The following is a 14,730-nucleotide window of genomic DNA, read 5'->3' as shown; positions in this document are numbered from 1 at the left end:
CTAGACATTACTAGCTGCTTTGGGCAGTTTTCAGTGACATAAATTAGTTAAAAGTCAGTTCTTGAAGAATGCATTTCGTGAAAGCATTTTCTGTTCCAGATACAGGTTATGGGGCTCTTATTGCTCTAGTCTCCGGGGTCCTTTTGCACTAGTTCTTTAGGCTGTTTGATTGACTCAGAGCTTCACATTCCCATGGTGGCCTATGGCACCTAGAAGGCTGGGTTTCCCATGGTTTCCTATGTATTGGCTAGCACTGTTCAAGTGACTTGGACCATACCTGGAATGGAGGTCTGTCTTCAGTCCTTTCTCCTGGGCAGGACTACTGCATTGGCTCAACCACTCCCAGGAATCCTCACACAAGTTAAGAGTAGCCCTAGATCTCAGCTGTTATGATAGGCTGAAGGTGTGTGTGTGTGTGTGTGTGTGTGTGTGTGTGTGTGTGTTGGTGAAGTGAGTTCACGGGTGCTGAGTTAACGAATCATGTGCAGTTTTTTGTTTGTTTGTTTTGTCTTAAGTGGCTATTTTGGGCTACAATGACAGGGAAACCTTATATTCCTCAGGCCACCCACAGCATGGCTACTATCCCACACACGGGTCTTTCAGGCACAGTGGCAGCCTCCCACTCGCTCCGGTAGTGCTGCACCCTTCGTCCCGCCCCGCCCTCCCCAGCCTCCCGGGGTGGCAGCTAGCATTCCTGGATAGGACAAGGCACAGCAGGACCTTTCCTGCAGCAGTTATGGGGTAAAGTGTGATTTCACCCGGGGTCCACGCGAAGTTTTCCAACTGCGGTGCAGGTGGGTCCTGCGCAAGCACGAGCTGGTGGGTGCACGGTGGGTGTGTGTGTGGGGGGGGGAATTTCTCCCTACCCCTCACCCCGGTCTGCCGCACTGCACTCTCCTGAAGCGCACCCCCACCCCTTAGCCCGCGTGTCCCTTTAATGCGTGCGCTCGTCAAGGTCCTCGCGTCCCTCCCTTCCCGCCGCCGTCCAGCCTCGATTTCCCTCCTCCCTCTCCCTTCGCCCTAACCCGCCGGTTGCCCCGGCCAGCCCAGCCCGGGACTCAGCTGTCACTTTACTTTTGCGCGCGCACCTCACGGGTCCCCGCGCGGGCACGCGCCGGCGGGGGCGGGGCTAAAGCGCGTCGCGGGCTCGCGGGCGCGGCACCGCGAGGCCGACGTGGGGCTCGCGCTGTCGCGGGGCTCTCAGGGCGGGCAGGGCGAGCGCGCGCTTGGGAGGGGGCGCGCGCGGACGGCGGGCGGCGGCGGCGGCGGCGGCGGCGGCGGCGGCTCGCGGAGGCGGCGGCTTCACTCCGGGGACTCGGCGTCCGAGCCGCGGCTGGAGCGCGGGCGGTGCCGCGAGGTGAGTAGGTGCGGGCGGGTGGGCGGGCGGGCGTGGCCGCGGCCGGAGCCGCGGCGTGGGGCGCGCGGGGACCCCACGCGGCGAGGGGCAGCCCGGCGAGATCCCCGCCCCCGCCGCGGCCTCGGCTCGGGCGCGCGCCCGCGGCCCCGCAGGCCTCCCTGGCCCTGCGCGTGCCCGCTGGGGCCCGCGCGCCCCTCCCCCCTCCCGCAGAGTGTGGCCCTTCTTCGCCCTCGAGGACCTCTCCCCTCCCCTCCCGCGCCCACCGCAGCCAGGAACTAAGTCTCGGCAAAGTCCAGGATGGATGTCGCGGTGCAAAGTGCCCGGCTGTCCCGAGCTCTTCCCTAATTGCATAATTGCTACACGAGGTGTGGGAGCGGGCGAGGGTCCGCCCGGGAGTACCGGCTGGGTGTGTGCTTGTTGCCCCGGGGTGTGGGTCGTCACACTGATCTTTTGTAATGCCTGGTGCTTGGCACAGTTTGGCTCCGAAGCCGGTTTTCCTCTGGCTTCTCTGCAGCCCCCACTGGCCTGATTGGAAACTGGATTACCCCTGTCCCCCACCCCCACCCACCCCCTCTTCGCTCCTAATGTTTTGATCCATTTGCCCTTTTTCAATTCTAATGAACATAAAGCCTGGCTTCTTGTGTCTCTTTTTCCACGACTAACCAGAAATTCCCCATCCATCTTCCCTAAAGGAAATTAAGGCCGCATTAGAGAGACATCATCACCCGGGGCTTGGTGGCAGCTCTTGGACCCATTTGCTGGTTTGCAAGACTCTTATCCTCCAACCCTGTATTGTGTAATTTTGAGGGTCTACTCGAGTATTTCCATTTTAAAGTACAAAAGAATGTGCTAGGACTTACCTCTGATTACCTTACTGTTCGGAAAGATTTTTAAAAGCTCGTCTTAGTTTTAAATCCTTGGATTTTGAAAAGCACGCTCTAGAAATGCAATAATCGAGTCTGAATCTTGGGAATCTAAATATTTGTCTTTACTCAGACAGTCAGGATGCTCCTGGGGGCTTTGCAGTTTCGTTTGTGGGCGATGATGAAGATGGAGTGTTTTCATATGTCATACCTTGAGCTCTTTCCCTTAGGGCACAGCACTTCCCCCAATCAGGTGCTTCACTTTTATTTTCCGAATAAATATCTTTTCAGTCACTTGGAAAGCTGGATAGCGCTACAGGTTCAGCGTATGATATAAAATATCTCATGCTTTGGAAAAGTTCAGAAATCTCAAGTAGAAAAACTGGGATGCCAATGACAAGTTTTTACATTTTCGTGTTGTAGCTGCACAAATGAACACTTGCTTTTGTGAGTTTTTAAAAATCGTGACATTTGATGATTTGAATAGTAATGCGGGCTTGAGTCCTGTTGGTTTCATCTGTGGGACTTGTAGCCAGATCCTTTAGTTTTTCTGAAACAGGCAACTTTCACTCACCATGTGCTGGGAGTTTCCAGAGCCTGATGACATCACAAAGCGCATAGTCAATAAAGCTTAGAAAATGAGTGTGTTTAAATTCTTAAATGTAATGTGCTTATGTTTAGTTAGGAACTAAGGTTTACTTTGAATCTGAAGTAAAAATACCACTTTAAGTGTCTTAAGATCTTTGAAATGGCCATTGGAGGATGTGTTTGTGTTTAGATCCCTGGAATTTAGCTTCCTTCTAGTTTAGGGAATTAGCTCTTTAGGAATTAATTTTAAAATGCCAGTAAAGGTAATATGTAGAAGTTATAATTCAGGGACTTAACTCATTTTTAGCTTAGAGACACAAGACACCAATTTTATACATAGTTCATTTGAGTGATCTATAGAGGATATCCTCTCATAAGAATTAATTGTGCCAGAATACACAATTACGTTGTCCTCTTTTTTCTGTAATCAAGGATTCAGAAAACACTCAGCAGAGAGTCTCTTAACTCTTGACATTTGAAAAGGAGATATCACAGAACCTTTGTTTATAAATGGTTTTATAATGCTTATCAGTGTCCTTAGGATTTGTCGTTTGTGGGTAAAGATTTGGATCAGATAAGGTATCTTAGATCAAAAATAGAAATAACTTTTTTAAACTGTAAAACTATAGAAATTATACTTCTATTTACCCATTTAAATGCTTTCTAGGGAAGTGTTCTGGTTGAGCCCAGGCCTTCACATATATGCTTGGCAAGTGCTGTAGAACTGAGCCATACCCCCAGACCTTCAGTAGTAGTTTTAGTAGTTTAATCTTCTGATATTCTGAAGTAGTTAAGGAAATTTCAGTTTCAGATTATGCCCTATTACATCATTGAATAGTCTATTCAGTAATTATATAGTTTACACGTTCTTAGGTGTGTACATAAAGAGTGTTGAAAAAAGTATGCACTTCACGACTGACCCAACACAGTAAGGCAGCTACTTTTCTGCAGTTCTTGTGTTTACCATGTGATGGGTTGCCTCAGGTTTAGGTTACATAGAACAGTTTCTCACTGATTTCACATCTCTTAAAAGTTTGCCCACAGTGTCCTGCCTTGAGAGCATCTAATCCTAGGAATGCTTCTTTCTGTTTCCCTGCCTTTACACCTGCTTATCTAGCATGCTATAGCATACTTACAAGGTTTTTAACTTTAGGTATATTTTAACTCAAAGAAGCAAGCTGAAAAGGAATATAAATATTAAATCCAATAATGAGAATGTTAAAGTCAAACAAGAAAACCCAGGAAATACACACAGACTTTTAGAGCTAGACATGAAACATACTGACATAAAATTTCAGTATTCTATTAAGTGACTTTATTGCTCATAAAAGGTGTCTAAGCCACGGGGAATGATGCTCTCCACTTACAGGAGAGAGGGAGAGCAGTCCCAGTGTCCTGTAAGTGTGTGAGGGCTATTTGGACAGACTCACTGTTTGTCATGAACAAAGGGAGTAGGAATTGAGGGTGGTGATGTCATGGGGTGGCTTTTGATGCTTCATCGCTGTGCTTCCTGATCCTTCCAATCCTTTGCTGTGCATAGTTGTCTTATAAGCTTGTTGTAGAAAATTTTCAGTCTGTTAAAGGCCTGCATTTAGAAAAGCTACCATGGTTTTGAACAAACTCCAGGTTGAACCGATGATGATGAATGCTGATCAGAGTTCCTGGGTCATGCCTTTGAACTAGGTAATGATAGTAATAAGTTGTGTTTCAAGTGTCTGTTTTTGTGAGTACTGAGGCTTCCTCTTGACCATGCCAACAACAGTTTTATTTCAAAGCCTTCATTTAAGAGTAACCAAAAATGATCCTTTTCAAGAGGACTTTGGATAAAACTCTTTCTCTTTCTCTCCCCTCCCCCATGTATGTGTGTTTTACTCTTGACGGTGGTGGTGGTGGCTCTAGTCACAGGCAGTCTCATTTTTCAAAGGCATGTCTAAGCTGTAGCTATAGAATACTCAAGGTGATTACTGGAGGCTGGAGGCCCTGTGGTGTCTGAGCGTGACTTTTTTCAGTTAAGTTCTAGGTCTGTCAGCTTGTTAGGTCATACAGGTTGTGATAGTAAGGACCAAACTGGGCTTCATTATGATGGAAGGAGATTGGAGAAGGGCTGTGCTTCTCTCTCAGTGCATTCTCGTGTCTGCTCTCTAGGTTATAACGGTTACCTAGGTATCAGAGTATTAAGGAAATTGAGTTGCTCATCAAAGCTGCTCCAGGAGCATGAACTCAAAACCAAGTGAATTATGAACCTCTAGGGAGATTTCCTCCAGACTGGGAAAAAAGGAATCCTTGAGTGTCTCAGTACACTCTCTATCTCTTGTGCAACATGGTTGCCTAGTAGAGCTGGGTCAGTGCCCACACCCTCCTAAGCTTCAGTTCTTATTTAAGATCACATGGTCTCTGTTCTGTTATCACAAAGGTTACTTAAACCAATTTCCCAGCTTAGAGGATTTTAAGCTTGGCTCAGCTCTGAGGATGTATTGACTGGATGTTAGCGCGGCACTACCCCTGTCTCTCAGCCCTGTGCCTTTTGACACCGACGTGTCAGGTACACTTTGCAGGTCTTTACCTGTCTGGACATCTCACCGCTGAGCTTGAAGTGCTTCACCCAGTACCTATGAAAATTAGGCTCTCAGTCCTTTCTCTGTCCCCAGCTCTCTTTTTAAAATATTTATTTTATATTCTGTGTATCGATGTTTGATTGTATGTATGTCTGTGCACCATATATGTGGCTGGGTGTCCAGGGAGGCTAGAGAGGGTGTCATATCACCTGGAACTGGAGCCACAGCCCATTGTGAGTCATCACGTGGGTGCTAGGAGTTGATTCCAGCTTCTCTGGAAGAGTGGCCGCTGTTCATAACCCCTGAACTCTCTCTCCAACCCCTTCTGGTTTATCTTGTGCCAGTTCTTTTGAGATATAGTTTATCTTGTAAAAGTAACCCCCTCCACTTTTGTAAATGCTGGAGCTTGAATTCTGCTGAGTGTGCACACTGTCCAAACTGCACCTCCAGCCCCAAGTTCACCATCTTAAAGTGTCCAACCGAGTCTAGGGGTTGCAGGTAGCTCAATGGTAGAGCACCTGCCTATCATGCCAGGAACCTGAGTTAAGCAAAGTGGAACAACTCTGAGGCTTTTCTACTGTAAGCAGTAGTTAATTTAAGAATATTATTATCACTCAGTGGAAACTTCCTTCCCATTAGAAAACACTTTCCTGTACTGTCCCTACATTCCCATGGATGTACCTGTCTGGACATTCCTTCCAAATGAGCTGGTACAGTCTGGTCCTTCTGGCTGGCTTCTCTCACTTAGCATAAAGATTCAAGATCTTCCTGCTGAAGTATGCAGTTGCCAGACTTCGTTTGTTCTTGTGGCTGAGGTATGTTGTCACGTGGATGCACCACACTTTACCTATCAATTAGAGAACATTTGTATTGTTTTTACTTTTTGCCTTGTGAATAAAATTGCTACCAACATTTGCATCTAAATTTTCCATGAATGCAGAGAAGAGAGGTTTTGGCAAACCCCAGAGTTATTTGTTCTATAAATGGGCAATTCTCATTTTTATACCTAATTCTACTTTTGTTTTGTAGGCTCCTTTTCTCTTCATTCTGGACATACCTTGCTGTAGTCCCTCCCACAGCAGGGTAAATGACATGTCATTCTTTAATCCAGGATCTAAGATGTCCACTGAGGCGCAGAGAGTTGATGACAGTCCGAGCACTAGCGGAGGAAGTTCTGATGGAGATCAGCGGGAGAGTGTTCAGCAGGAACCTGAGCGAGAGCAAGTTCAGCCCAAGAAAAAGGAGGGGAAGATATCCAGCAAGACAGCTGCGAAACTGTCAACCAGTGCCAAAAGGTAGCCAGCCCCTGGCGGGCGCTTCACTTGCATGCCTTTCCTTGTACTTAGTTGATTTTCTGGACTGGAGGTCATAGGGTTTATAGATTTTCTCCTCTTTTATATGATGTGTTCTTTTAAAAATGTGTTTCTTAATTGTGAAAACTTTTTTAAAGTCATGGCATATTATAAAATTGGCACTTGTAGTGTATTATATATTTATATTTTGGTAGAAAAATGTGGGCAGAACATTATAAAGGTATGATTTGATTTATGGTTATTTGATCATGACTATATGCTCAGTGACACAGAACTGGCCTTGAGAATCTCTTGACTAGGAATGGGGAGTGGGTGTGATGGCTCAATGAGAAAAGTGCTTATTGCTGAGTTTAGATTAGTACCACCCATATACAAACTGGGAATGGCAGGCACATCTGTAACCCCAGCGCTCTGAGCAGAGGTTTATGTGTGTGTGTATGTGTGTGTGGTGTGTGTGAGTGTGTATGTGTATGCTGGACACAGGTGGGCTATTAATAGCTCACTGGCAATCAAATCTTGTCCAGTCAATAAGCTCCCAGTTTAGTGAAGAGATCGTTATCTCAGCAATAACGAAAACCAAACCAAGACAAACAGGGAGCGATAAGGAGGAGAACCTCTGTGGCTAACACATACATGCACATGGACACACACGCACAATCTGTTGAAGTAATTATTAAGTGATAATTTAGTATCTAATCTCCCTGATGGTAAGGTCAGAAATGCTAATATTAATGCATCTTGATTTCATTACATTAGGTGGGGGTGGGGGAGGGTTGCTCTTGACGCAGGTTTCCTCTTTCCCTAGAAGACAGATAGATCTGGAAGGAGGCACTTGGATGATGCTCTCTCTCTACTTTAACCTCTTACAGTGATTGGCATGTCGACGGGCTTAGAGGGAATCTGCTTTGATAGCGTTACATTATAGCCTGGTGCTTGGAAGATAATTTGAAAGGCAGATTAGATTCAGTGGACTCATATTTGCTTGTGATTTTATACTCTCTAATACCTTTTTAAAAATAAAAATAGCAAGTAAGAAGTGGGGCTAGCAGCTATATGTAGGTGTTAATTTAACGTTCTTTTCACTGCATGTAACTAGGTACTGGGAACTCTCCGAATGTTGGATGACAGCTTTATGAGCCATTGGATGATATGAATTATGGAACTCCTTTCCTGCAAAAACAAAAACTGTGTGTCCTTCCAACTTAGTCCTGTGCACAGGCCTAGGACGAACCTTTGCAGGCCCTCTGGTGAGAGCTATGGTGACTGGTCACCAAGCCATTTAAGCCAGCTACATGTAGGATGTCCAGCCTGCTGGTAGCATGCACTACAAATGTTTTGGACCACAGTCATACCTGTCCCTGTGTACGCCTCCTGAACATTCACTTTTTCCTTGCCAGGATCTCTTACCACTATTGAGGGAATTACATGAAGTCAGACAGTTCCAGATATTCACCAGTTTAAAGATGACTGGAATGTGATAGGGCAGGAAAAATGCTTCTGTTTCTTTATGCTATTATATCCCATGTCCAAGGAGACTTGGCACAGTGATCTCTCTCTCTTCCTGTGGCACAACATAAAGTGACCTGCTCCTGCCAAGTAGGGCTGAGGCAGGGTGGATAAGAAAGATCGGGAGTGGAGTAATACAATGTTTAGGGAGGTGGATGGGTAATACTATTCAATTGAGATCTTCCAGCCCTGGGCTACTGATTCAGGACTGCTTCAGGCATTCAGCTAAGGGGAGAAAGAAGAGAGGGCTAGACAGGTGTGTGGGGAGCAGACCCTGTCCTTGACTCTTCTGTGATCGATAATCACTAGAGATTTCTCTTTCATCTAGCTGGGAGCATCCCTACAGAAAAAAAAGTCTACACAGATTCTGCCTTTGAAGGAAGATGTACTGCTTAATGTGGACCTCTCAAGTTCACTGTTCATCTTTTAATCCATTTACCACAATGCTTTAGAAAGCACACCTTAGTGATTTTATGAATAAACTGTGGAAGGAAGACATCTCCAAATAAGGGAAAAACTGACTGTAGAGAGGTTATCTGTGCCTAGTCCAGGGGAGTAGCAGCTTGACACCCAGTAGGAAGTAATGCAAATATCACTACAGTAAAAGGCATCTTTTGCTTCTCTTAAAAAAAAAAAAAAAAAAGGCATCTTTTAGCTGCTTCCCAGAGAATGCAGTCTCTTCACTCAATGATTCTGCTGAGCCTGTGGTCAATGCGTGTCTTTCAGGTTCCCTGATGATTTATAGGTGGCAGGATGTGATCCCATTTACTATGGGTTTTGTGTGTAAAAATGCTGCTTGTTTGCTAAGTGGCTTAAATAAAAAAGTAAGATTTGTTGTCAAGGTTCCAAGAATGTGGGAAAATCGAGAATCATGGGAGGAAAAGAGGACCCACCTTCATTCTCACACAGCAGCACTGTCCCTTGCCCAGGGCAGCCAGCTCACTCATTTCTTGCTGTCCTACAGCTCTGAGCTTGTTGCAGGAATGAGGCTTGTCTTGGGAAGCGGAGTTTCACAATAAAATTTTAATTTGTACTTTAGAGAAGTGAAGAATCAATATTTAGATGAAAAGTCTTTCTAAACACCATTATTCTCTGAGATAAGCAGTAGCCGTAAAAGGCTGCACTCAGGAGACAAGCTGCGCTTGGTACCTAGGTTCTAATACTTGGCAGCCCTCTGACTTGAAGAGGACTTATTGTCTCCAGTCGGATTTTCCTCTTGTTTCCGTGTTGGGATGTACTTGAGATAGACTCAGACTGTGGGCTAGAAACTTAGCATACAGCCCAGGCTGGCACTGAACCTGAGAGCCTCCGATGCCAGTGTCCCAGGTGCTAGGATTGCAGGTATGCTAGCATGCCCAGCTGACTCAATTTTCTCTGTCACTGTGGTGATTTGGAATGTTGTAAGTATTTTGCTTGTTGTAAGCTCTAGAAAATGGGCGCTACCGGTTAGACTTTTTGCCACTTACTGCCGTGAGGATATCCTTCAGTTCCATTTAGTGCAAACATTGACACAGTGAGGCTGCCGTTAACCTGGGGAACTTAGTGTTGTCGCTAGGGCTACTCGGATGCAGTAATTAATCCATTTTGTAGTAACTCAGGTAAAGTGCTTTTCACTTAGGGGCTCAATTACTAAGGGAATTGTAATGCTAGGATTGTTGGATTAATAATTACTATAATAAATCTACTATAATTGTAGAATTAATGTATTTTAACAATGTTTCCTTAAAATGTCTCATTTCTGAGGTATTGCAAAACAGTTAAGTATTGAAACAGTAGCCTAAACTTTTGTCTCTCTTAGAGTCAAGAGGGAAGGGAACATCTGTGATGCGCTTCCCTTTGAGAACAGTTTTATCTTAAAGCCTGGAGTGTTCCTACCTCACTTGCTTCTCTTACAGTACCTACACTGCTCTGTGATATTTGCAGATATGTAGTTGGACATTTATCTGATGTCTAAAGTGACAAACGTGTACTTCTGATTAAATTACTAGTCAGCTCCATAAAACATTTATTATGAGGTCCTCATTGAATTGAATTTGCCTCTATCACATCGATATTTTGATAATGAATTTGAAATCAGATTTATCTCAAATTAGTTTTTCTCAGAGTTGATATTGTAATGTTACTGGGATTTTGGTGAAGTGCCAACTTATTTGGTTTTCAACGTCATGGTTTCGTTAGGCTGAAAGGTGGATTTCAGCAGTTCCAGTGTGGTTTTCTGTTCTATGATGGCCTCATCGAAGTTTGCTTTTAGTGACTGTGGTTTTTTTCTTGAAGTGTATATTTAAAAGCTTTTTAATGTTTTGGAGTCTGCAAGCATTTTACAGTTGATGCACTTAATTGATGATGTGTCTTCAATCAGTAGTCTCTTAAAATGACAGGTGTGTGGTACTTATCAGCATTCAGAATTAAATTCTAGGCTTATATGAAATGGAAAGTTTTTTTTTTTAGAAACTATTTTGTTGTTAAAATATGCAATAAAATTAATGTGATGCTTTCTTGAGAATTTCTGGGAACAAAATGTTTAGTTGGTTAGGAGTGCTGATGTGTCTTAAGGCATACAGGCTGTGGGGATATAGAAAGTCTAGATGCGGGAACTGGAAAGATTGCTCAGCAGTTAAGAGAGTCCCAGCACCCACACCAGGCTGCTCACAACCACCTGTAGCTCCAGCTTCAGGGGAGTTGACATCCTCAGCTGGCCTCTTCAACACAGCATACACAAAAATAAAAATAAGGTTCATCTTTGGGAGGCAGGTGGATGGATCTCTGTGAGGTCAAGGCCATCTAGGGCTACACAGTGAGAGTTTGTCTAAAACAAAGCATTAGGAGGAAGAAGAAGACAAGGGAGGGAGGGAGGGAGGGATGGGTGAGGGAGGGAGGGAAAGTACAAGTGTAAAGAAAGGTCTTAGTGGCTAGGCTAAAGTTCTAGCTCCCGCTACTTCATGCCCACATGTGTTCTTGCTGTGCTGAGACCTACGTGAGAGGTTGTGTGTGTTGCACACGTGCACTGCTTCATTTTTCTGAAGTGTGTCCATATACCTCCCATCCAATTGAGTCTGAATAAATTATGACTGATAAACACTTCCTTTGCATCCCCCCCCTTTTTTTTTAGCATCAGTAGTCTCACAGACTGTGCTTGGATCGTGCACTCCTGTGACACAGCTTTATGTTGTCAGGTAAACAGGCAAACAGTTGAACATTGCTTTGGACTCTCTAGGGAAGTATGTGCATTTACTAACTGTATCACTGAATCATGTATTATGTCATATTGGATGATGGGAATTGGAAATACAGTCAGTTATCTTGATGGTTTATGACTAAAACAATTCTCTGTTAAAAAGCCACCTTTTAATTTGCCTTAGAATATAAGTGTCTCATTCTTTCTTCTTGCTTGCATATAGTAATCAGTCTTATCCTGTAAATGAGGACAGATAAAGTAGTAACCGAGAATTCTGTGTGATTTGTTTAATTCACTTGGGGGGGGTGTTATTTATTTATTTATTTTAAATATTTTATTGATTTTTTTTGTGAGTTTTCTACTATGCACCCCTGTTGTGTTTACCTCCCTCTTCCCTCATATCTGAACTTTGCTTTTGCAACTGCCCTCCAAAATAAAACACACACACACACACACACACACACACACACACAAACATAGAAAAACATCTCATCATGGAAGCTGTAGTATGTCATAGTGTGTCCCACACTATATCCCTCTGTCCACATACTTTTGGATGTTCATTACAGTGAGTCATTCATTGGTCTCTGGTTTGAGGATTCTGGCTTCTGTGATACCATCAATATTGGGTCCTACCAGGACTCCTCTGGTTATCTTGTTGTTGCCCTGTGTCATGGAGATCTTGCAGCTTTGGATCAGCAGGACTGGCCCTTTCCTGCATCCTGGTGATTCTCAGATGATAAAGATTTTAGGGTGGGCCAACTCAGAGCCCTAGATCTGGGCCTGAAAGATAGCCGAGCTGCTCAGTATACCAGTCCTCCCTTATCCACAACACCAGGGTGAGCTGTCCAGCACTGCTCTGGCTAGGCCATGCAGTTCCACCATTGGCAGGAGGCAGGGCCAGCTCTCCAGCTCTCATGCACTCTGGGCTGGCTCTCCTGCACCCACACCTCCAGAGCCAGCTCCACTCTGCTGCCCAGTCAAGGCACAGGGCCCACTCTCCCAAGTGCTGCAGCCTGTGAGGGTCTTAATTTACTCCTAGTGGCCTAAGATCCTCCTGTGACAGGTACACTTTAAGGGTGAAGTATTGATACTTTTTCATTTTTTTCCTTAACCTAGGGACAGTACTAGCTGTCTTCCTTATTCAAGACAGAAATGTAATACATACCACGATTACAGTTTTTGGAGAATTTTAGAATTGGATTGCTGTCATTTAATTCAGCAGGACACCTTACAATTATTTAAATGGCAATTCTTTGTATAATCCTTTCTGTCTAGAGAAACAGCCTTGCTTAGGTAACAGTAGTTCAAAATATATTGTAATGCATTGGCTTATTGCTTAGAGATATAGAATTTATCAGGAAATTACTTTTTGAAATGAGTAATTTGGAACCATGGTGCCTGGGAGAGAAGTGTGGGTTCTTTTGGGGAATTCTATAACAGGAAATTATGATTTATTAAATACTTTTTTTTTGGTATTTTCAAATTGGGTATTTGAAAATCCCAATAAAGTTCTTTTAGATTAACTGGTTTCCAGCTGTTACAAACTTGTAATCTTAGCACTTTGGAGTATGAGCTCAGGGTCAACTGGCTGCATAACTGTCTTCTGTCTGAGATACAGCATCTTTGGTTGGTTAAGGGTGCTCTTTGAATGTTTCTTTTTTTCTAATTTTAAAAACAGTGTATAAATGTCCCCCAGGAGCGGGAAAGATGGATCAAAGATGAAAAGCTTGAGCTGCTTCTGAAAACATCCATATTCGGTTCTCAGCACACACACATACACAAAACAGCTTACAACCAACTGTAACTTGATGGTATCTGTAACGGATTAGATACCATCCTCTCCGTAGGGCCCTGCACACCTGTGCATGAACTTACACAGATAGACATGCATGTACATAACTAAAATCAAAATAAGTATCTCTCAAAACAAATCACCTATGGCGGGGACTTTCCTTTTTAATGGGGAGCAATACTTTTTTGGCCATCCCTCTTTCACAGATAGTCCCAGCAGTTTTAATTTCTTTTTAATATTTATTTTTATTTTGTGTGTATGAGTAATTTGCCTGCATGTTTGTCAGTATGCCACAAGCATGCCTAGTGCTAGAGGGGGTCCCCAAAAGGCCATCAGATCCCCTGGGTTGGAGTCATAGACAGTTTTGAGCTGTCAAGTGATTGCTGGGAATCGAATGAGGAGTCCTTCTGGAAGAGCAGCTAGTGTTCTTAACCTGTGAGCTATCTCTCCAGTCTTAGTCCTGACAATTTCTGAAGAAACCGTGTAGATGTCTATGGTTTTAACTTTTCTGTTGTTCTTTGTGTGTGTGTGTGTGTGTGTGTGTGTGTGTCACTCTAAACATACTTATTTTATACTTAATTATACATAATTGTTTTATTAATTAAATAATATATTATTTAAATAATACATTTGACACTTTGCTCTAAACTATTAGGATTAGTTTACCTCCCTTTTTAATTAAAAGAATCATTATTGATTTTCTTTATACTCTAAAGAAGATATTTAAACTTTTATTTTCATCCCACTTCTTTAGTATTTATTGGTCTTCTCTTTGAAAAACGGAGATATTAATAGTTTCACTGTGTGATTTATTTTGTGCTAACCCACATTGACCTGTAGCTGTTTTTTGTTTTGTTTGTTTTAAGATTATTGATTTTTATTTTATACGTTTAAGTTTTGCTTCTTTTCGGGAGGCCAGATTAGGGTATCAGATCCTTGGAAACTGGAGTGACAGATGTTTGTGAGCCACCTTGTTGGTGTTGGGTGCTAGGAACCAAGAGTGCTCCCGCAGCTGAGCCCTCAAGGTTCAGATGTATTAGCTGTAGTTAGTTTTACATCTTCAAGGGCCAACATCCGTGATACCTAAACAGTCCAGCTACAACCTATCTCTGTGCACTGAAAACCAGTTTACAGTTGTGGCAGGTCAATGGTGATATGAACAGCATGTGTGAATCAAGTTAGAACATATAGACATATAGATCACATAAGATGCTATTTGATTAAAATTAGATTGCACTTAAGTTTCCTTCATACTTCATTTATGATTTTCTTACAAGAGTTTTTTTTTGGGGGGGGGATTTTTATTTATTTTTTTTCTGCCCTTGAATCTTTTATTCATTAATTTTTATTTTTTGGTGGTACTGGGTGTTGTGTTTTATAAAAAGATAAGGAAGAAGGAATATGTTTGGTGGACACACAGTAAGGTGTGGAGGAAGAGGGTGCTTCTGATGACCCATGCCCAGGCATCCCTCCCCCCACTCCCCCCAGGTACCAGCTACATGAAGGTAAAGTATAGAATAGAGTTTATTCAGGGCCTGGGGAGGGAGTAGAGGGAGTAGAGACAAAGAAAGGCAGAGA

General features: G+C 43.6%; 1 protein-coding gene across 2 annotated transcripts in view; it reads left to right on the top strand.

Moving 5' to 3' along the window:
* The first annotated feature begins 671 nt into the window (after positions 1 to 671).
* Positions 672 to 14,730, top strand: part of LOC116085393 (ubiquitin-conjugating enzyme E2 E2) — a 280,270-nt gene continuing 266,211 nt past the window's right edge. The window contains exons 1-2 of one of the 2 annotated variants that reach the window (XM_031362970.1): positions 672 to 794; positions 6,475 to 6,658. In XM_031362970.1, the coding sequence (XP_031218830.1) occupies positions 6,483 to 6,658 (176 nt within the window). In that variant the 5' untranslated portion in view covers positions 672 to 794; positions 6,475 to 6,482. Of the gene's footprint in view, positions 795 to 1,171; positions 1,358 to 6,474; positions 6,659 to 14,730 lie in introns of those variants that run through there. The other variant, XM_031362969.1, reaches the window with a different exon arrangement.

The sequence above is a fragment of the Mastomys coucha genome, unplaced genomic scaffold (assembly GCF_008632895.1).
Source record: "Mastomys coucha isolate ucsf_1 unplaced genomic scaffold, UCSF_Mcou_1 pScaffold9, whole genome shotgun sequence".
In the NCBI taxonomy this organism is placed as follows: domain Eukaryota; kingdom Metazoa; phylum Chordata; class Mammalia; order Rodentia; family Muridae; genus Mastomys; species Mastomys coucha.
The sequence above is the reverse complement of the archived record's forward strand: the minus strand, read 5'-3'. Positions and strand labels throughout refer to the sequence as shown.